Genomic DNA, 24,447 nt, shown 5'->3' with positions numbered 1-24,447 from the left:
GCGCGCTGTTCCCTGTGCGTGTTTACAAAGAGAATTATAGAGATTACTTGCAGGTTTTGGGGTGGTTGTTGGTTCTAATGGACGCCATGTTTGCTCCACAGGGTTTGCAGGTGAAGGCTGACTATGTTCCTCTGCTGCAGTCTTTGGCCACGTACGGCTGGAGACTCACCTGTGTGTTACCCACGCCAGTCATCAAGGCGAACAGGTAAACTCTTCAACTCAAAGGAGCACTCTCATGACCTCTGTTGGCAGCTCTTACATATTGCAGCAACCTGTGTCAAGGCCTCTGGACCATGTTAGCAGCAATCTGTATGATGCTGTGTGTCTTAAAAGGACAAAATATGCCTGTGGGGGTGAAACCACTGGCTTTACGAGCCTGATTCTGCAGTATGGTTCGTATGTGGGTGTCTCGGCTCCCACACACTCAGTGCCTATGTTGGGTGGTGTGGTGGTGAAAAGCGCGAAAGATAACAAAAAGACATTTCTCATTTGTCAACACAGTCACAGTATTAAATAATCATACACAGGTGGATATCAAATACTGAAGGAGACAGAAGTAGAAACACAGAGGTGTGCAATCATATAAGTACCTTGGGTCTACGATAGATTGTAAACTTAATTTTGAGACCAATTGTGAAGCTGTATGTAGAAAATGGCATCAGTGTTTGTTTTGCTTAAGAAAGCTGTCATCTTTTAACACTGACAAAACCATCATGACATTGTTTTATCGATCTTTTATTGAATCACTTCTGTCTTATTCCTTGGTGTCACGGTATGGTGCTTTGTCGGTGAAGGAGAGAAACAAATTGATGCAGATTGTGAAGTGGTCAGGAAGCTGATTGGGGAACCACGGCATGGCCCAGAGTCTCTGTATGCCAGCAGCTACAGAGGATCACCAAATCTATTATAAATGACCAATCACACCCTCTACAAAGGGAATTCCAACTTCTTCCCTCTGGTCGGAGGTTTACAGTCCCAAAGTACACAACAAAACACTACAGGACCAGTGTTGTTCCAGCCGCTATTATTCAGTTAAATAAATCTTCGTAGCAAATTTTGCACTATTTTAGGTTGTTGTCATGTTTGAGTCAGGTCTTTGTGTCTATGATGCCCCCTCTTACTGCAACACAAATCTACCTACAGGTATCAATAAAGAAACTTGAATCTGAACCTGAACAGAGATGTGGGAAACCACTGGAAATCTACAGTGGCTGAGAGAGGCCACAACATTTCAAAATTAAGGCAATGCTAGAAATTGCAGAAAATATATGCACACCTGACATCTGCATGCAATCAACAGCATTTGCATCCAAAAATGTCTTGAAATTGATTTTTTAAAAAGAAGCTAACAAGCAAAAGCCAACACAGCAGGCAACAGTTTCATTTGGGAAAATGTCTGATGCAAATTCAAAACCATCAATTCAGTTCAATTCACATCACTTTATTTATCCCCAAGGGGCAATTTTAAAAAGGTATGACAGTAGCTTGAAGGACTTAAAAACAAGAACAAGAAGAAAGTAACATACACACTGTACACAACCATCACAATACTTAGGACTTGCAACCACATTCAACAGCTAAAAAAGTTACAAGTGCTGGATAATAATGTGTTTTTAAATAAAGTGCTTTTAAATAGTGCTTCAAGCATCAGTTAAAGTTTAAAACCATGGACGTGTTACAAATAGCCACAACATGAAGAGTGCTTTACAACACAGCAGAAGTACTAACAACACAAAAAAGAGGTTTATAGGACATACCTGCTTGGCAGAGCTGAGGAGTTTCACTTTATTGATGACTTTACTCTTATGCTTGCTAAATTTTCATGTTTTAGTATTTTATTAACAATGCATAGAACGGGATATCCATGAAAGTCCTCAAGGCAAAAACTCTTTTTGTTTGTTTCAGTGCCGTTGTGGAGTGAACTATTCTTTGTGTTGTGGCTATTTATAACATGTTTGTGTTTTTGTGTATGTTGTCTGAAATTGAAGCAGACATGCCATTAAAGATATGGGGCCACCCAAATTTCACTAAACTGGCAACCTTTAGTTTCTACTGAAATTCAAGCATTATAATGTGGGTTTATTTTAGAAATGTCTTGTAAAATTAAAGCTCATTTTAATGAAGAGAACATATTCATCTGGAGGGAATTCCATAACGAATATTTTATTTTATTTTTAATCCATCCTGCAACAGGGTGCGCCTGTGCACATTAGGGATACAACATTTTTGCAATCCAACAGTCCTGTATCATATTCTGCTGAGCTTTTGCTGGAAAACAATGAAAATCAGTGATATTTACTTATTTTATTGTATTGTATTTGATCAAAAAATTTAATTTTTATAATCGGTGGCATTTGGGTGAATTTCCAAATGTTAGAACCCTGATTGAATAATAAACAAAAAAGAGAAAAACATGATGACTAAGCAATACATTCAAATCACCACTGAAGTCTTACAAATGCTAAGAATTTACTGAAAGACAAGAGTGCTATGGAACCTTGCTCATATTTATACAAGTTTTGCATAAGAGTACAAACATGGCTTCATGGGTGAACTTTATTAAAGATAACTCAAATATGAGTTCTCTTTAGTTTCATATTTCTGCATAACAGCTCATCTAAATATGGTACAGGACATTGTTTTTTGAAGAAAAACATTAAAACGTTGTATCCCTAGTGCAAATGCATGAGCTTTTGATAAGGCCGGACGTTACCTTTGAACTCGGGTGATGCACACGCAAATACTGTGCACGCCAGAGGTGTTATCTGGTTACATCAAGAGCATTTTTAGTTTTAGAAGTGTTTATTTCTCGCTAACCTTTACAAAATATATGAGAAACATGATAGCTTCAAACAATGCGGTTTTGGGGCATTTTCTGCCATGTTGGATTAGCGGGCAGAGAGAGACCAACCAGTGACGGCAGGGTGCCTCTCTACTCTGATTGGCTGTCACGGTGGCCTTCCTGTAAAGCCTCAACGTGATCTATGATGTCACTGCCACCGACTGTGCGGGTCTCAACCGTCGCTGCTGTAAGTAGTTTAGGGACCCTTCACACATAGTGCGAATTTGGTTCATTTGCAGATAAAGTGCACATGAAGCAGGAAGCGTATGCAAATGTGTAGAATGGTAGCTGCTTCTAACGCCTCGTACACCTGTTACTACAACTATTTGCACACACCAGCGGCTGAAAGACAGTGCGCTGTGTGAGCCCATCGATCCCTCTCGCGGCAGGTGTTGGACAAATTTCAGGTGACACACATCTAACACCGCTCGCTTGGCACTTAGAAAATGTGTGGCCATTTGCGCTATTAATACGACAACAGTCAGGAGACAGTCACTGTCATGCTGGCAGTGAAATTTGTCTAAGTGGCTCCACGAGTGTGGCTTTGGTGTGTGCGCTGAACTGACAGGGGGTGTGGCCGCCGACAGAAGCAGCTATGGAGATCTGTCGTTCTGGACATCCCAGTTGGACAACATGTACTGTGTTTGGATGGACATGGACTAATAACTGCCCACTGTGACATGCATGCATCTGTTTGCTGTCATCACCGTCTGTTTGCACCATCCACAAGATGCATGTCAGGCAGGACACGCACACGGGCCAACTGGACACGCGCCAGCAGATGTGGACATGAGAAGAGCGAACTGCTTCTCATTCATGTCATTTCATGACTGTACGTCTGTGACCATGTGTCACCTACAGAGGAACAGATGGATCATATTTGTATTACACGCTTGATAAGAGGAATTCAATATAATGCAATGTTTTTATATGGTGTATGTGTTTTTTTTGTTTTTTGTTTTTTTTTATACGTCCACGTCCTTGCTGATATCAGGCATTTCCTGCGCCTTTCACAGGCCAGCGATGGTAAAGTTTCTGACTGGCAATCAGAGCTTTAGGAAAGTGCAGGTTCAAATTCCATGGGTGACATGTACTTCTTTTTTTTCTCACAGCAGCTGCACGATGTGGTTACACATCTCACTACTGCTTGCACTGAGTTCCCGCATGCACGAACTGTCGCACCACTCATAAGAACTGTTTCGACAAGAGTTGCCCTGAGTTGTACATATTCAAACTATGTCTGAAGGGGCCCTTCAGGTTGTCTGTTCTTTTGATAATGTACCACTCAGGGCAACTCTAAATTTTTTCAAGACAATGTGAATTTTTAATCATATTGTCATAATGTCAAATTATGAATCCCATATTAGACAGACAGACAGACAGACAGACAGATAGATAGCTAGACAGACATATTGGTTTTTTTTTTATTGTTGTTGCTTTTTGTTTGTTTATTTATTTATTTTCTTTTGTACCTGCCACTGGCTGCATGGTCAGTGGATGCTGGTCAATGATGGATTAGGAGCAGGTGCTCTGTGGACAAAGCAAACTGACAGGATGGACAAAAATGCAAACATAGTGTAAATAATGTCTTTTTGGGTTACATATGTATGTTTGCTTAAGTTACCACTCAAAGAAACATGACAGCTTTTAGTGGAAAAAATTGCCCTGTGCCAGTTTTTGGCTGAGGTTTGAGCCGCGCAGCAGCTGTTAAAGTTTAAGAGTAATAGTTTGTTGATGGAAAATCTGTTCTCAAAAATGTAACGGTTCCTCAGCATAAGCCTGTGCTGACTCATCACTCATGACTTCTATATGACTGTACATCTGCTTCGTCAAAGGCCTCTGTGCTTCCACTCTCACGGACCTCCTTCACCTCAAACCAACATTTTATTCATCAAGTTAATAACATACTCACCATTAAATGCTTCCACTCTGCCTCAGTGTGCTTCACGTCAAACAGTAAAAACACCAAATTAATGCTCCAGCATAATCAAAGGCCTTCAGTGTCGGACAACAGGCTATTGTTTTAAAAATTAACATAATTATGAGGATATTTATGCATATCTATGTAATAAGAGACAACTGTATGTGTGTATATGTCCTTCTCCTGTCCAAATGGCACCTTGGAATTGAGCCAAACTTGGCACACATATACTTTGACATATGGGGAGTGACAGACTATTCAGCACTGTAGTAGTAGTTAAGGAAAGAGACACTTTTCTGTGACAGAACTGAGCCAAACTTGGCACATTTGACATACGGGGGGTGTCAAAGGCTACTGACTTTTAAGCACTTCAGTAGTAGTAGTAGTAGTAGCACTAGTTAAGGGGAGAGACACATTTGTGCTGAATTAAAGGTTGGTGTCATACTTCTAGTCACTTCTTTTTCCTTTGAACAGTTTACCTTTTTATTTTTCCAAGTAGCAGTAGTAATAGTAGTAGTAGCAGCAACTGTCTGTTCTTGAGGAAGCTTTGGTCACGCCTTAACAGTTCTCTGGAATCTGGGATAGGTGGAATGGGATAGCTTTGTTGGCGAAAATGAAGTTTTCATTTCTGTCTGTGCATCAAACCCACCTTGGGGCGAATAATTGGCTAGTTATATTAATATGTGGAGTTATCTGTAGTTTTGTGATAGCTAGCTAGCTAGATAGATAGAGATAGATAGATAGATAGATTCTTTGTTTTTTACTTATGTACCTGCCATCCGTTGGTTGATGATGGATTAGGGGCAGGTGTGGTTGTCAGTGAGACAGACAGATTCTGTTGAAGAGAAATGTACTAAATGAGATAAGTAAACCATTGCTTTGTGACTAACAGTGGTTATACTCAAAAAATAAAATAATACAGTCGCAAATACACAGAATCCTACAGAAATGATTTTGTATGAATGCAGCAAAAACAGAAACTTTTACCTGTGTCTCTTTCAACATCAGTGCGGTTTTGAAGTTACATTTAGCTTGATATGAACTTCTTTGTCAGATTCTTTCATTTCCAAAGCCTGGGTCTTGTGGCCACCAGGCCCAGCACTGCTTTTTGTTTTGTGATGTCAAATTATGGGAATTACGGTCATTGATCTCAATGTCAAAACACATCTCCACAATAAAAATTCAAATCTGAAAAATAATGGATTGGATAACTATGTATCTCCTTTCATCTAACACATCAAAATCCTTACTTTTACTGTCTAGACACTGAATATCTTTTGAACATTAGTTAAATAAATTATTAAAATTATACAAATTATATATGCATCACTTTTTGGTAAGTATCTCAAAAATGGGGTAACTGTACAAGATGAACCCTACTGAAGGAAGCAAGTAAGAAGCCCACAACAACCGTGAAGGCGTTACAAGTTTCAGTGGCTGCGATTTGAGAAGCATTTTCTTGTTGCTTCGCCTGTTCGAGCTTTACGGTAGAATGGAACAAAGAAGTGCTTGCAAGTACACCTGTGTAATATTAAAATATGAATAAATAAATATACGAGTACACTCATGCTTTACAAATAAACCGCTACCATAATGTTTAGGATTATTAAAATATGTGTCGTGATGTCTTTTGTTACACTGATGAAGTGTTTTCATCAGTGCACTGGCTGCTGTTATGCTCCGTCCCCCAACATCAGCTGGTCATGTATGCTACTCTTTCAGGGCACCACTGATTAATTACCTCTCTGTTTTCATTCCTTGTTTTTTCTACCTCCTCGCCCTCCCTTCCCTCATTCAAAATGCCACAACACAACAGCAAAACATAGCTAATTAATCAGAGTCGGCCTAGATACAGTACAAGATGCAGCTCATTTCTCACCGTGCCTGGAACATGTTTTGTGTTTTGTGCTGCAATAACACTTGATGATCTATTTCACATTAGCTATACTCATTACACTTGCTTCGGCGGCGTTGACTCCTCCATTTTTAGACAGCAAATTTGAGAATGCACACTTTTTGTAGCATGAGGGTTTTTGCAGCCTGCACTTCATTTGGAGGGGTTGGATAAGTGTCAGTGAACTCAGCAGCGTTGAAATTAATGCTAACTACTGCTCAGTGGCTTCTCCTCACTACATTAATTCATGTAGTTGTGTCAGAGCATGCATTCATGTGTGCTGCTTTGAATTAATGTAAGCCATAATTACATTTTCGAGCAACTAACTGCAGCACATAGCAGTTGGAAGTGTGGTGCATGTGAAGATTAAACAAGAAAAAAGTTACTTATCAGCCTTTATGAATGACTGTCATCAATCCTGATAGAATTCCCTTTTAAAGTAACACCAGCAAATTAACAAAAACACAAATATAAAACACACCTATATCTATTCAAGAACAGGTAGACATTAAAATGGCTTGCAAATTGAGAAAACGCTTGCAAACACAGAGGACACACAAACATAGCACACAGCACATAAAAATTTCATTAAACAATATGTCTGCTTCAAATTAACATAATGCACTTAACACAGATGCAAAAACAGGTTTCTGTTTAGTGGTCTTTAAAAGTATACCACCACTGAGCTTTTTAAGATTTAAGTAATAAAAAGAATTTTCTCTGGCACCACAATAAGTTTATTTATTAGCCTTTCAATAGGGGATTGATAATATGACATCGCCAATCTGATCAAAATTTACGTTGTCTCAAAAAAATTAATAAATAGTTCCCCTGAATGAGAAAATTTCAAAAGAACAGACTGTCTCGAATTACTTACAGAAGCAACCCATGAGCCCTCGTCCCACCAAATAATGAAGGATGAATAATGAGCCACGTAGCACGTTTTTCTGGTACGAGTGGAGTTATACAACAATCGTGGGAGAATAGTGGCTCTGAGAGGTTCTTAGAGGCAGAATATTCAGCTAACAAGACTCATCTCTGAGCGTGGCGCTACTTTCAAGAAGTTCAAAATTTAGCAACAACAGCGTGGGGCAGTTTGTGCATGAGGTACTACGAGAACAAACGAGGATTTTACAGGCATGTTTGTGGTGAGGACGATGCTGTTAAAAGCACATTATCTGAGCACCTGGCAGCTACTAGGACCGGACAAGCTATTTTGGACAGGATATTTGGCTCAGCCTTCTTGCACACTACAATTCCACTTACTTTGTGCACCGGATGCTGTATATAAAATAATTATTTTGTAGCGGATTAATCATTTTCTGTCAGAGCTTGGATGTTGAAAACACCGCTAGTCACTTCTGGAATCACAGAGGACATTTGGAGCTTTTTTCCTCTCTCTCTGTCTTGTGCGCTGAGGTAGAGAACATATTTGGAACAGACTAAAAGGTAATTATTTGTAATGCTTTTATTGTAATAGCTTGGTAAAACAGTTGCATGTTCATTCCTTCTTCATAAGCAGCTGTAAAAGTATGTTTATGATAGATTTAACATCTTGTATAATGGATCAAATGAGGCGCACTCTGAGCGCGCTGACAATGAATTGCAGTCAAGATGAGAATTTACGCAGCACGTGAGCTCACAAAAGAGCAATTTTGCAGACATTAACGGATGACCACAAAGTTAAAAGTTGGATCACGACATCAAAATGACTGTAAAGCCGTGGAAGAAATAAAGTCAGCGAGAAGAATGTAATGATTTGAGGCAGAGGCATCAGGTGTCCTCAGGAACTGCTGCAACCTGTTACTGCACATTACGATTAATGGCACGTGTTGCTGGTGAATTATCAGGAACTATAACGCACGGTCAAGAATAATGTTCCGCGCTGTTGCGCGTAACAGCGGATCGTTACGTTGTCACATTGTGAATGAGGCAAATTGTCTCCGCACACACCCCCACATTCATCCATCAGCTGCTGAACAATTCAGATCGCTCCAGTTTGCTCCTCAAAATCCACAGCAAAAGAACTTTGTGATTGCATGCTTAGTTGGGCTCTGTGCCATGGAGTGGCGCAGAGAGGAGGAGGAGCCAGAGAGAGCCAGATGTGTGGCTCCACATGGCTCTCATCTTGCATCACCGATGGAATACATAAAATGTCCACTGGCAAAATATCTAAGCGCAAGGCACATTATCTGCTCGATCGTCAGGGCATTGCTACGATGCGTGATGTTACAGACGTCTGGCCCAATCAGCTGACAAAGATAACGAATTCCCTCGGCTGAGAATCTATATCTTTCATGGAGAATATCGTCCGGGTATGTCAGCGGATTTTGGCGGTCTTTAAAAACCTTCGCCCTGCGATGAGAGCCCCTCACAATTTGTGCCCCAATATCAAACGGATCATCCAGGTAGGCCAGCATTGTCTTCGGAGTGATTGACGGTGGATTTGTGGTACTTATAAAGGGAGTGGTTGAGTGAAAACCTCAAGCTAACCTAGAACATAACCTGCTCGGAGCAGGTTTGGCACGCAGCGTAAATTGCCATGGCAGCATACCTCGATCAAAACCTATCCACCTTTCGTAGTACGGGTTAAACGCGAAGTTACTCCACACGTCATCAACTTACTCCTGAAGTTACCCTGATAAGCCAGTAACCCTGCTTCATAGTACAGGCCCCTGATGTAGGTGGGTTTTTTGTTTGTTTATTTGTTTTTTGTATATGTAAATGTTTTTTGCATTTTCTAGCGTTATCTTAATTTGGAAGTATTGAGGTCTCGCTGAGCCACCGTTTACATTGGCTTAGAGGAAGTAAAGTCTATTTTTTTCACAAATTAAGCCTCTAACAGGTGTTTTCAGCCATAAATGCTTGTTGACAATCTCTCTTCTATATGTCTTCAACACATTATCGAGTGTTGACAGCCAAGAACAGGTTCAGTGATGACCTGCAATTTTCTAAACTAGCTGCTGCTTTCTAACTTCATTGTTTAGGGAGCTTTGGCTGGATACTGGGGTTTGTTGATTCTCTCAGAATCTATCCCTAAGTCTCGACAGTTTAGAAAATAGCTAGTAGCTAAATATTGGAAGCAAGAAGATAATGGGGGAGGTGGAGCAGTTGTGGGGGCTTTGGAGGTTTATGATAGTAAGCCTTCTGCTACAGGAGTCTCATGGCCAATTCATGTTGAGGAAGGGAAAATTTATTGCTGGCTTTTAGGTTCAACAGTGATCATAAACCTGCTGTCTTTCCTTTTATGCATGAGGTTTGGTTGGCAGCTTGACTTAAGACTGCTGCTAACCTTTGGGTGTATGTACATTTAGTACAGAACTTGCGTCAGACAGAAAGACAAGATAGCATGTGTCATTCAGTGTGTGGAGCTCCTGATTAAACTCAATTTTAGGGGCAAAAGAGTTTTTATTTACTCAGATAGTCCGGCGTGTATAAGAGCCGTTCTACTCATCAGTTGTGGTGTGGGAGTTGTGTCCGGGCACTTAACACACTGGGAGACAATAATGATATAGTTGTAGTGTGGGTACCTGGTCATACAGATATTCCAGGTAATGAGAGAGTGGACTGGCTCACTAAGTAGAGGAGCTCAACTAAATTTGTGGATCCAGAGCCTGTTGTACGGATGTTAGCTGTTGTGAAGAAGACCGCCCTCCAGAAATGGATCAGGAAGCAGCAACCACAAACGATGGCAGGGCTTCAGTGACTGCAGGCAGGCAAGACAGCTCATGGAAGGACCAAACATAAGGTTTTCTAGGGAGATAGTTGGCCTGCCGAGAATCATTATAAGTACAGTGATTGGGACTCTCACACCTCTTGAACAGCCATAAAATAGCTAAATCAATAAATGGTTCTGCAGAAACCTTTCATCTGTAAATTAAAACCACCTGTTATTTCAGATTAGATCATTTCTTGTTTAACATAAGGAACCTTGGACATTTATTTTTAGACAAATAAAATAACATGGAAATTTGTACATTTGTACAAGTCTGGTAGATTATTACTTGATTGTTCAAGCTACCTCAAGGAGAAGTGCACTGTTTAAGTGATAAATAATAAAATAAGGTGATTAAAATGAAAATATTATATATTTAGCATTTGTTCATTGTTCATTCAGTTTTTTAAAGTATCGGATTGGGACTCGGTATCGGCAGATACTCAAAATCAGCTGACTCGGAATCGGATCAGGGCGAAAAAACCTGATCGGGACATCCCTAAATTACCCAGCATGAAAATGGTGCTACCTAGAACCCTGTCCTCCTGACTACTGCAGCCAGGAGGATTATGGCATTCCCAGTAATAGCATGAAAGAAAAGAATAAAGCAGACAAACAATAAAATTGTCACAAATCCAGTGAAAGTAAAGCGATAAAAGTAAGAGGTCAGCTGGTATTTTTGACTAAGAAAAGGCTTGTGCATGACAAAGGTGAGCACAGTGAGCAGGAAAGAGAAGGTTCTTAGTCACAAATGAATCTACATTCGCTGTCATGATTAATCTCTCAGCCTCAGTACTTCTGCAGATTTTTTTCCCTTTGGAGTGCAGGTTGTATGTGGCACAGAGAATTATGTCTGGTGAAGTTGAAGAAAATGAGTCAAATCCCTCTTCTGAGAACACTAAAAGAAATGTTTCACAGTCACACACATTCAATTTATTCTTAGTAACTGAAGTGTTCTATAGGACATAAATGGCACTGACAAATGGCAGATTTGAAGAGGTTGGGCCACAAACGTCAGATAAGATCATGACACATGATACCAGCCAGCAATTATCTGTCTTCGTGAAGAGGGAAGGCCTTTATTGTCATTGTACGAGGTCTATTAGAAAAGTATCCGACCTTATTTTTTTTTTTTTCAAAAACCATATGGATTTGAATCACGTGTGATTACATCAGACATGCTTGAACCCTCGTGGGCATGCAAGAGTTTTTTCACGCCTGTCGGTTACGTCATTCGCCTGTGGGCAGTCTTTGAGTGAGGAGTCGCCCACCTTCTCGTCGATTTTTTCATTGTTTAGGAATGGCTCAGTGACTGCTGCTTTGTTTGATCAAAATTTTTTCAAAACTGTAAGGCACAACTGAGTGGACACCATTCGATAAATTCAGCTGGTTTTCGGTAAAAATTTTAACGGCTGATGAGAGATTTTGGTCTGGTAGTGTCGCTTTAAAGACGGCTCACAGCGCCTGACGGCGATCTGCGCTTCGAGGCGGCAGCGTCTCGCTGTTTCAAGTTGAAAACTTCCACATTTCAGGCTCTGTTGATCCAGGAAGTCGTCAGAGAACAGAGAACTTTCAGAAGAAGTCGGCATGAGGAGTTTATTCGGACATTCCATTGTTAACGGACATTTTGTAATGAAAGAACGTGCGGGCAGAGTCACATGTCGGGCCGGACCCGACCGCGGGGGGTCGCGACAAGAAAAACACCTCTGTTGAAAACCTTAACGGGCAAGTTGGAACATGCCCAAGCTGTTAAACAATTTCTCAGTTACTCACTTGTTGAAAGCCATCAAAAGCCGCCTGAATTTTACAAATGGTTTTCAACACGGAGGTGTTTCTCCTGTCGCGGCGCACACAGATTTGCCGAGTCGTCACGGAAACGACTCAGCAAATTTGCACGCACATCTTTCATTAAAAAATGTCCTTAAACAGTGGAATGTCCGCATAAAGTCCTCATGCCGGCCTCTTCTGAATCTTCTCTGTTCTCTCACGACGTCCTGGGTGAATTAAGCCTTAAATTAGGATGTTTTCAGGTCGAAACAGGCCGACGACGGCGCCTGGAAGCGCTGCACGACGTCCTGCTGCGTGGGAAGTCCTTACAGCGACAGAAACACCCCATAATCTCTCATCAGCCGTTAAACTTTTCACCGAAAACCAGCTTAATTTCTCGAATAGTGTCCACTCGGATATTCCTCACAGGTCCAGAAAAAATGTTGATAAAGCAACGCGCGCTGTCTTGAGCAGCGTGTGAAACAAAGGAATTCAGCCGAGAGGGCGGGACCACATCTCACTCAAGGCCTGCCCACAGGGAAATGACGTCACCGACACGCGTGGAAAAACTCACGCATGCACACGAGGGTTCAAGCATGATTGGTGTAATCGCACGTCATCCAAATCCATATAGTTAAAAAAAATAAATAAAAGGGTCGGTTTATTATCTAATAGACCACGTACATATGTGTAGCAAAATGTGTCCTCTACATTTAACCCATCTTGATAACAATTAGCCATGGTCCAACCAGTAGGAGCAGTGGGCAGCCACAGTCCAGTGCCCGGGAACCAACTCAAAATATAGCGGCGCTGCCTTGGTCAGGGACACAGAAGGAGGAGCAGACCCTAAATAAACATGTTGCTGATAGTTGGAGGAAACCAGAGTGCCCGGAGGAAACCCACACAGACACGGGGAGAACAAACTCCACACAGAAATGGATCTGACGTAAAGTGATCCCAGGATTTTCTTGCTGTGAGGCAGCAGTGCTAACCACTAAACTGCCATGTCAACAACAACAACAAAAAAAAAAAACAAGAGGGTGAATCAGTTTCAGCGATCTCACATCATAACTCAAACAGACATGGCTAATTTAAGAATAAATTCAACAAGTTATGGAAAAAATCTGTCGGTGATTTCATGGGGCGCCATCTGACACGTGCATGCACAACAAAACGCAAGTGTCATTAATAGTCTCCACCTGCCTTCACTGTTATTTTTACACCTTGTGTGCCTTGTCCTCTAATTAACAAAGAATTCTTATTCAGAAGATGTAGGTGCAGGGATCCTGGGAGACGTTTGGTCTAAAACTGTGGTGTGGTCTGGTTCAGAGTTGGTGCATTGATACAGTATGCACTCACCAGCCACATTTTCAGGTACACCATGCTAGTACCAGGTTGGGCGCCCTTTTTCCTTCAGAACTACCTTAATTCTTCATGGCACAGAGTCAACAAGGTGTTGAAAACATTCCTCAGAGATGTTGGTCCATACTGACATTATAGCGTCAGGCAGTCACCCATTCAACCAGTCTGCCCATTCTACTCTGACTTCTGACATCAACAAGGCATTTTTGTCTACACAGCTGTCACCCAGTGGATATCTTCTCTTTTTCAGACCACTCTCTGTAACCCCTAGAGCAGGGGTGCCCAACCTTTTTTGAACTGAGATCTACTTTTAAAGTTGACAGTGTATCAAGATCTACCAAGCCATATCAAACGCCACAGCGTAGCCACAGTATGTTGTGCACAATACAATAACACATGTTTATGGCAGGTTTTAACAATAATAATGCATCATTGAAGTAAATGTGCATGATGGAAAAGAACAAGCACAAGTAGACCTAGGACTGACCTCAAATTGGAAAAGCTGTTCCCTACTTTAGTGGGACTTCTGGCCCCGAGAGGAGGAAGCTGGTCTCTCATAGTCCTGACAGGAGGAGCTGAGTGCAGCCGTAAGCAGGCACTCAGACACTCTCTTTCTGTATTAGATTCCAGATCTGGACATTCATGTCAGGTGTTGCTCTGGATTTGAGCTCAATGTCATTTTTCAGTGAGGGGATCCAGGTTGAAGAGTGATGCCACTATGAAAGATACAACCCCTGGCAATAATTATGGAATCACCGGCCTCGGAGGATGTTCATTCAGTTGTTTAATTTTGTAGAAAAAAAAGCAGATTACAGACATGACACAAAACTAAAGTCATTTCAAATGGCAACTTTCTGGCTTTAAGAAACACTATAAGAAATCAGGAAAAAATAATTGTGGTTGTCAGTAATGGTTACTTTTTTAGACCGAGCAGAGGGAAAAAATATGGAGTCACTCAATTCTGAGGAATAAATTATGGAATCACCCTGTAAATTTTCATCCCCAAAACTAACACCTGCATCAAATCAGATCTGCTTGTTAGTCTACATCTGAAAAGGAGTGATCACTCCTTGGAGAGCTGTTGCACCAAGTGGACTGACATGACTCATGGCTCCAACACGAGAGATAATTGAAACAAAGGAGAGGATTATCAAACTCTTAAAAGAGGGTAAATCATCACGCAATGTTGCAAAAGATGTTGGTTGTTCACAGTCAGCTGTGTCTAAACTCTGGACCAAATACAAACAACATGGGAAGGTTGTTAAAGGCAAACATACTGGTAGACCAAGGAAGACATCAAAGCGTCAAGACGGAAAACTTAAAGCAATATGTCTCAAAAATCGAAAATGCACAACAAAACAAATGAGGAACGAATGGGAGGAAACTGGAGTCAACGTCTCTGACCAAACTGTAAGAAACCACCTAAAGGAAATGGGATTTACATACAGAAAAGCTAAACAAAAGCCATCACTAACACCTACACAGAAAAAAACAAGGTTACAGTGGGCTAAGGAAAAGCAAATCGTGGACTGTGGATGACTGGATGAAAGTCATATTCAGTGATGAATCTCGAATCTGCATTGGGCAAGGTGATGATGCTGGAACTTTTGTTTGGTGCCTTTCCAATGAGATTTATAAAGATGACTGCCTGAAGAGAACATGTAAATTTCCACAGTCATTGATGATATAGGGCTGCATGTCAGGTAAAGGCACTGGGGAGATGGCTGTCATTACATCATCAATAAATGCACAAGTTTACGTTGATATTTTGGACACTTTTCTTATCCCATCAATTGAAAGGATGTTTGGGGATGATGAAATCATTTTTCAAGATGATAATGCATCTTGCCATAGAGCAAAAACTGTGAGAACATTCCTTGCAAAAAGACACATAGGGTCAGTGTCATGACCTGCAAATAGTCCGGATCTTAATCCAATTGAAAATCTTTGGTGGAAGTTGAAGAAAATGGTCCATGACAAGGCTCCAACCTGCAAAGCTGATCTGGCAACAGCAATCAGAGAAAGTTGGAGCCAGATTGATGAAGAGTACTGTTTGTCACTCATTAAGTCCATGCCTCAGAGACTGCAAGCTGTTATAAAAGCCAGAGGTGGTGCAACAAAATACTAGTGATGTGTTGGAGCGTTCTTTTGTTTTTCATGATTCCATAATTTTTTCCTCAGAATTGAGTGATTCCATATTTTTTTCCCTCTGCTTGGTCTAAAAAAGTAACCGTTACTGACTGCCACAATTTCTTTTTCCTGATTTCTTATAGTGTTTCTTAAAGCCAGAAAGTTGCCATTTGAAATTACTTTAGTTTTGTGTCATGTCTGTGATCTGCTTTTTTTCTACAAAATTAAACAACTGAATGAACATCCTCCGAGGCCGTTGATTCCATAATTTTTGCCAGGGGTTGTATACAGTCCACATCTATAGAGGGTTTTCATGTGACGTATCGGTCACGTCATTTTGTGTCCCGTGGCCATTCTGGATTACGACACGGTGGCCGCTGTGATACACTATGTGCATTTGGCGAACAATTGCAGAAGCTTCAACGTCGCTGTGAAGAAGCCTCACGGCACCGTGGCGCTGAGAGAGATCCGCTGCTAACAGAAATCCACTGCTCCCAGAATATTATTTCATTTTATTCGGCAATAAAATTATATAAGAATACATAAAAATACCGCTGAGGATAACACAAGAACGCTTCCAATACGGATGCTTATTTACATTGTGGTCCTCGAGCACCGAGCTGCTGATCCACAAGCTGCCCTTCTAGCGCCTGGTGAGAGAAATCGCTCAGGACTTCAAGACGACCTCCGCTGACAGAGCTCCGCTGTGATGCTCTGCAGGAGGCCGGCTAGGCTGACCTGGACGGCAGCTTCCTAGTTCACAATATCGCAGTGTGACACTGTGGGCCAGTTCGTTACATCACCACTAAATTCACTATCTGGTATAAGATACAGATTCACTGAACCAACTGCTACACATCTATCACGATAAATAGCTTTATCTCGAGGATTTAAAGCATCGTAATAACCGTACATTCTCTCCATTTTTCTATCACGCGCCAGCCTCCTTGTAATCCAGAATGGAGATGGCACCTGTCCTGCAGCAAATCGGTCACGTGATTGAAAACCCTCTATATTTTCCCCAAATGGAAAACAGAAAACTGACAACAGGCTCTTTGGATGCAAAGTCAGTGAAGCACCTGTCAAATTCTGACAAGATGCTCTGCACATGATCATCATAACGTGCACTCTCAGGCTCCGCCCAGTCTGTGTCCTGGTGCTTAAGTTCTGTGTCCATGTGTTCTAAGTTCTGCAGGTCACACTGTTGCAACGTGCTTGATAGCACATGTAATTTGCTTTTAAACTTGCTTTCAAATCCAAAAGCTGTACATATTCAGCATGGTTTGAACGTTTCAGAAATTTACCTCTGCTGAGCCACCTAATGTCTGTGTGCAGTAGATGTGTGTCTCCTCCAGCTCGGAACAGAATAAATGCGTCCTTAGACTCCTGGCCCGAACAGAATACTGCAATCTTATTCGCCACATTCATCACTCTTCATATTTATGGACCATGAATCATTGTGCTACTTGCCAACTTTTCAATTCCTGGACTTTTCGAGCGAGCAGAGGGGATTTAGCCGGGTTAGCATTAGAAGTTAGCATCCTATTTCTTGTGAATCCTCTGAAATGCTGCTCCAATTTTCCTTTCTTCAGTAAAGCCACATTTACTTTGCAGATACGTCAGATGGATTTGCCATTCGAATAAATGAAAATCCCAGTAGATCAGCAGTTTCTGAAATATTCAGACCAGCTGGTCTGGCAACAACAACCAACAACCATGCCATGTTCAAATTCACTTAAATCCCTTTTTTTCCCCCATTCTGATGCTCGGTTTGAACTTCATCAAGTCGTCTTCACCATATCTAGATGCCTGAATGCATTGAGTTGCTGCCATGTGATTGGCTGATTAGCCATTTGTGTTAACAATCAATTCAACAGTGTCCGTTGAGTGTATGTTTGAAACTGTTTGTACCTTAGATCCACAAAAAAACAGGTCTAAAGTCCAGCACTGTACAAAGAACACATCACTCAGACACAGCTTACATAAGCAGGTTCATAAGACACTTACACTCTGCTTGTCTGCATATTCTCAGTCTGCTGCAGTGCTGTAATATTAGTATGATGGATGTATTCTAGCCACTGTGTGAAAATATGAAAAAATAACAGAGGGAGAAGAAATTACACACTCTCTTTCACAGACAGACAACTTTATATGCGTAAAATAAGTAATGAAAGTGAATCAACAACAATCATAAAATAAGAGTAAACACCCATTACAAAAAACTCACCTCACTCATGCTGTTGTGAAAAGTGTGATGACACGGACCCACAACAGGGGGCGTAAATGAATGGTCAATGGAAATACGAAGTAACAATTTTAATGTTGTGAAATGTGCACAACGGATACAATTCAATACTACGGTCAATTATAAAGTTGGTGTCGTGTGGGCAGGCTCGAGGATAGGAGACGCCCATCCAGAGAAGAGTCGGGACCCACACGATTTCCACCGCCAACAGATCTGGAACACTCCAGAGCCGCCAAGTCCTGAGTCCCCAGGTAGCCACCGTCTCCAGCTCCCAGATCGGGTACTGCTGGCAGGAAACAGTCAAGAGTGGGTGGATGTGCACACACCCAGTAAAACACTCAGCTGATTATTCCTGGTGGAGGGAGAAAACACCACCTCCTTATCTCACTACTTCCTCTGGTTATCTGTGCAGACTCAACTACACAAGTGTAAGAGTGAAGAGTGGAGAACGCCAACTCTTACCACTCCCTCCAATTCGGCTGTCAGTGGAGACGCTGCAAACTCAGAAGGTACATTAGCTACCAGTACAGATGTGAAAGACGTCACAACTTAGCTGAATCAATATTACGGCTGAGTGTCTACCTGAACGGTTTAGACGATTTCTCGGCAGAGATGTGGTGTCTTCTCCCGGCCTTTATGGGTGAGGTGTGATGAAGGTGATGAGTGACAGCTGTCAAAGTTCCTGGCGGCGACTGCGCCCTCTGGTGCCTGAAGCCCGCCTTCAGGCAGGGCGCCCTCTGGCGTTGGGCCAGCAGTACCTCCTCTTCGGGCGGCCCACACAACACATGCGCTGCTTCACCTCAGGGAGCTTTGATGCCTGCTGGACAATGTACACTAGGACAGGTTGCCACAAGTCTGCTAACTGACAGAAAATCTTTCACTTGCATCTGCTTCCTCAATACCACAACGCTGTGTATCAAGCACATTCCAGTTTAAAGGGAAAGATGGGTGCCACTCTGATTGTTTCATATCACAGTCAAACTACATGCCTCTGTCTGATTGACTTATTTCAATTTCAATTTATTTTCATTTATATAGCACCAAATCACAACAAAGTTGCCTCAAGGCGCTTCACACAAGTAAGGTCTAACCTTACCAACCCCCAGAGCAAACACACAGGCAACAGTGGTAAGGAAAAACTCCCTCTGAGGAAGAGAAGAGAAGAGAAGAGAAAGGGGTGACCCTCTGCTTGGGGCATGCTACAGACACAAATTACAAAACACTTCACAACAGAATATACAGGAAATGTTGCCGGTGCACAGGACAGGAGGGTTTCAGAAACAGACACCACACCAATCTCTGGAGGGAGCCACACCTCAAACAGAGAGAAAAAACAGAATCAGGCATCAGAAAGACAACAAATACAGTATAATTTCACAGCATTAAGCAAGAAGAACAAAAGAAATACTAAGGTGATCACCAGCCACTAGCCCTAAGCTTCACTAAAAGACCCAGAATTTAGATAAAGCTGAGGCTGCGGCCCACTCCATTTCCTAATAAAATTAATTTAAAAGAGTAAAAAGCTTAGCAACATAATATGCCAGTATGCTAGCCATATGAAGGGGAAAATAAGTGCATCTTAAGTTTTACTGATGCAGGGAGATCATTCCACAGAACAGGGGCATGATAAGAGAAACTGTGACCTGCAGACTTTTTATTCACCCTAGGACACAAAGTAGTCCTGCACCCTGAGAACGCAGAGCCGAGTCTGTGAACATTAAATCCATCCCCTTTGCATTCAGCATCAGCTTTGCACCAATATTTCTGTCTACTTAAATAGTAATGTGCAGTCGGGCCAGCGCTAAAGAGGCTTGCTCCCTCCATGCAACGCACCAAAATAGAGCCCCAAATTGGTACTGGCTGGGGAAATAAATGTAAGACATTATTGTAAAGCACTTTGATCATCTGGTCGGTGGAAAAGTGCTCTAGAAATGCAGTTCTTCATCCTTCATAAGTGACAACATCCCAAAAAGCATGTGAGAAGCTACATTCCAGCTCTCATTCTCACTTTTGTTAAATATTTAGTACCTAAAGACTTAAAGTGTTTTTAAAAGAAATAAAACCCCCAAAGAAGATTATTGAATTGTCTCGTTTTTCATTCAGTGTTCTATTCTCTTCTCTCTCCCATGTGTTTCTTTCTCTGTTCTCATGTTTTAGTGATGGAAGTCTGTCCACAAAGCAGATTGTTTTCCTGCAGAGACCAATCTTGGGACGAAAGAGGAGAGATTCTAAGGTACGTGACCTCCCATTCCACTCTGTATTTTTTGGCTCATGCAAGGTCTAGCGCTGGTTGTCCTCTCACCTGCTGCTCATATATCCAAGGACAGCGTCAGCTTTTGCTGCCACCAATTTGACAGCTGGTTTCGTTTTCAGCAGACAAATAAGGACGGAGCTGGACAATTGAGAGATACGAGGATTTTTCCCAACAACGGATAAATGTGTTTGGGAAAGCAGAGGTCAAGCCTTCATGGAGTCACTGAAAAGTGGTGATAACCTCTAAAGCTAACCTTCATCCAAAATGGAATGAATCCCTGTTGACGCTCCTCATTGCCTGAATTTATACCACCACAATGATAAATGACTGGCCCCAAAGGGTCAGAGAATTGCTAGCATTAACGTCTTGCTTTTTTTTCTTCGTGTATAGTGGTCATGTAGTCAAGGATATGGTGCCTTAAATATTTGTCTGTTTGGTCAGACTGCAGGCCTCCAGACATTCAATAATTTTAATAAAATCACCACCATTTTCTGCCCTTCATCAATAAAACTACTATGAATTATTATGTTGTTATTATTATTTGTATTGCTGTTATCCCAGGACAATATTAGATCCATTGTTAATTTTAAAAATTTCACAAACATACTAATGTCAATTTTGATTGTTTCAGAAACTGATCTTCAAACCACGTAACAAGTCCAACAAGAACTGCATCAAAGACACGGCAAAGAACAAGAAGAAGCAGAAGAAAACGACTAATGATAAGGAAGTAGAGGATCCTAAGATTCTTGATGACAGAGAAAAGGAGGCAAGCGAGACAAAAAGCAGGGACGAAAGGGTGAGCACACTGTGTGCAGGGGCAGCAAAGGGTAGTGAGATGGAAGAGGAGGACAGAAACCCTGATGGTGGCAATGAGCTCAGCATAGAGACTGTTGAAAAGAAAGGTGGACTTGCAGCAGTAAAGAGAGAGCAAGAAGAAGAGCAGGTCAGTCAGGTCCAAGAGGGATCCAAAGAGATTGCAAAGCCTTCAGAAAATGGAGAGGTCTACAATGTGACAAAAATCACTGCAACTGTCGAAAAAGAGGCCAAAGACGAACAGGAAGAGGATGCAGAGGAAGTCCAAGCTGTGGTTGAAAATGGGTTGGAGACAGACGAAGAAAATGATGAGCATGAGGAGGGTGCCACGAAACCACTGACAGAAGAACCAGTAAGCATGGATGTCATCGCCAAGGAGATTGTGTCAGATTCGCAAACATAGAGTCAAGAATAGTCCCATTCAACAAGTTAAGGTTTCCCCACCCTACCGCTAAAGCTCTTAGTCTTAAAGAGGAATTCTGGGATTTTTCAACCTCGACTCAGTTCTGAGGTGTTTTGGGTTAATCTTTTGACTTGGGACAAATATAATTTTAATCAGTCCATTATTGCTTTTGAATGGTAATACCACCACTGCCCAAACAACTATACAGCGTATGGGGCAAGTTTAAAAGCCTCAGAGTAAACCGTTTCTCATCGCCAATGAGTGATATCATTAAAATCAAATCAAATCGGTTTTATTTATATAGCGCCAAATCACAAAAACAGTCACCCCAAGGCGCTTTATATTGTAAGGCAAAAGCCATACAATAATTACAGAAAAATCCCAACGGTCCAAACGACCCCCTATGAGCAAGCACTTGCCGACAGTGGGAAGGAAAAACTTCCTTTTAACAGGAAGAAACCTCCAGCAGAACCAGGCTCAGGGAGGGGCAGTCTCCTGCTGGGACTGGTTGGGGCTGATGGGAGAGAGTCAGGAAAAAGACATGCTGTGGAAGAGAGCAGAGATCAATCACCAATGATTAAATGCAGAGTGGTGCATACAGAGCAAAAAGAGGTGAATAAAAAGAAACACTCAGTGCATCATGGGAATCCCCCAGCAGTCTAAGTCTATAGCAGCATAACTACGGGATGGTTCAGGGTCACCTGATCCAGCCCTAACTATAAGCTTTAGCAAAAGGAAAGTTTTAAGCCTAATCTTAAAAGTAGAGAGGGTGTCTGTCTCCCTGATCCGAATTGGGAGCTGGTTCCACAGGAGAGGAGCCTGAAAGCTGAAGGCTCTGCCTCCCATTCTACTCTTACAAACCCTAGGAACTACAAGTAAGCCTGCAGTCTGAGAGCGAAGCGCTCTATTGGGGTGATATGGTACTATGAGGTCCCTAAGATAAGATGGGACCTGATTATTCAAAACCTTATAAGTAAGAAGAATAATTTTAAATTCTATTCTGGAATTAACAGGGAGCCAATGAAGAGAGGCCAATATGGGTGAAATATGCTCTCTCCTTCTAGTCCCTGTCAGTACTCTAGCTGCAGCATTTTGAATTAACTTAGAAGTGTCTGGTAGCAAAGAGAAGATCTGGAAAAAGGCGCATGTGTGCTGTTTACCTCAGTAAATGTAAAGCTTTTTAAAACAACTTATTATGCACCTTATTATGTTAGTCGCTTACCTTAACTTCTTTCTCGTTCAGCAATGCCGCTTTCCACTATGTCATTACAAGTTGATTGTAATTACAAGTTGATGTAGTGGGGAGTAGCATTGCTGAGTAGGGAAAAGGCTAAGGTAAGCAGCTAACTGCATAATAATTCATTTTAGAAGGTTCTTTACATTTGCATGAGGTAAGCACGCACACATACCTCTGTTTGGATTTTGCCCATGTGATGAGACAACTAATGACACTTTCACCTATACGGTGGTGAATAGAAGTGGTTTACATTAAGTGTTTTTAGCTTGCCCCATAGCTTTACACTGACAAAGTTAGCATTCTAAAACAGTACAACCAATACAAAGTTTTTTTCTCCAGAGTGAAACAGTAAAACCTAAACATCTAAAAAAAAAACAGAGTGAGGTTAAAAAAAACCCAGAGTTCCACTTTACAAACTGGTGTCACTCCTCACCTTTATCAGTCGGACTTTGACCCACATCAGTGCAACATGTTTCTGTCCTACCATTGTGTCCGTTCAAAGACAGACTCTGTCCTACCTGCAACAGTGTAGCTACTAAACAATTTCATGTAGCTACAGACATCAGATCTGCTGTATAGCCACACATACTGAATGTATATATCAAAAAGAGGAGATGAAGGATAGTCAAATTGGCATCACCAGCAGAACAGTGGACCACTGAGGATCAACAGTGGTGAGCATCTGGTGGAATGATGCCACGAGTAGATAGGGCACTTTTTTTCATTTTTGCTCAAGCATAAAGAGCAACAGGAAGATTTAAACGGCACTGCACAACACTCCAAATTAAACATAATGTCTTCTCCCAGGCATTATGGGCAGTTTGAAACCCCAAAACGCTCCTGCAGTGTGCTTTGATCACCACAGTGTACACAGCTCTCCAGTCACTAATTTCCAAACAGTCCCATTCATCGCTCTCCACCTCCCCCACACACCTCCACTACCAGCGCATCCTTGCGTGCAAGTGGTCCATGACCTCAGCATGTTTCCCTTCACCTGAAGGAATCCATGTTTGTATTATCCATCCACCATCTCCTACCACTGCAGAAGAATTGCACATTCTGACCATACTTACATACTTAGTGCGCTGTTCACCTGCCTCAGAGAACACCAAACTGATCCAGTCACGTGGTGCGTGATGCTACCTTATACCAGGTTTAATGTTAGTGAGATCATCTAGAAGAATAGGGCTAGTAAAAACAAAAAATTGAAGGAACAGTTCCCGTCATTGCTTTTAAAGGGGTCATATCTCATTTGTACAGCATTTTATCAATCTAGCAAGGCACCGTGAAGAAAAATATTCAAAGTTCGTAGCCAAAATACCCTACAGACAGGGAGGGAATGTACCCTAAAAATAAAAAAATTATATAAAAAAAACAAAAACGAAATTTTCAGGTGCCTGGTGCTTTAAAAGGAATGGAGCTGCTACACACCACCTCACCTTTCTGTGTGGGTTTGCCACACATCGTACACACCAGCTCAGTTGGTGTGTCTTATGAATGGTCTACAAATGGTCTTCTGGGACATATGTACTGAAGGCTAAAACAAGCTGTAAATGCCTAAGTGGGATGTTTCTATATGTGAGATATGACATTTGGGACTCTGAGGATGTTTTGCCATAAAATATGAACCAGAGTAATGATAAAAGATAGTTAAAAAAAATTATTTGCACAAACGCGAGCTTTTTAAAGAAAAGGAACCCCAAAACTACTGCCAATACATGGTGTCCTCACATAGGAAGAACAGACTTACAAAGTATTTTCTTGTTTGTTTGTTTTTCTATGTACATAGGACATGTTTCCAGAAAGATGTACACCTGTCAGTGGAGCAGTTTGTGTAGCAGCATTTCAGCTTGTAGAACAG

General features: G+C 41.6%; 1 protein-coding gene across 1 annotated transcript in view; it reads left to right on the top strand.

Moving 5' to 3' along the window:
- LOC117514004 (raftlin-like) overlaps positions 1–21,553 on the top strand; it is a 365,659-nt gene extending 344,106 nt beyond the window's left edge. Inside the window, exons 8-10 of the mRNA XM_034174289.1 lie at positions 102–205; positions 20,034–20,109; positions 20,762–21,553. Of these exons, the coding sequence (XP_034030180.1) occupies positions 102–205; positions 20,034–20,109; positions 20,762–21,349 (768 nt within the window). The 3' untranslated portion in view covers positions 21,350–21,553. The remainder of the gene's footprint in view (positions 1–101; positions 206–20,033; positions 20,110–20,761) is intronic.
- The last annotated feature ends 2,894 nt before the right edge of the window (positions 21,554–24,447 follow it).

Source organism: Thalassophryne amazonica, chromosome 7 (genome assembly GCF_902500255.1).
Source record: "Thalassophryne amazonica chromosome 7, fThaAma1.1, whole genome shotgun sequence".
Lineage (NCBI taxonomy): Eukaryota > Metazoa > Chordata > Actinopteri > Batrachoidiformes > Batrachoididae > Thalassophryne > Thalassophryne amazonica.
The sequence above is the reverse complement of the archived record's forward strand: the minus strand, read 5'-3'. Positions and strand labels throughout refer to the sequence as shown.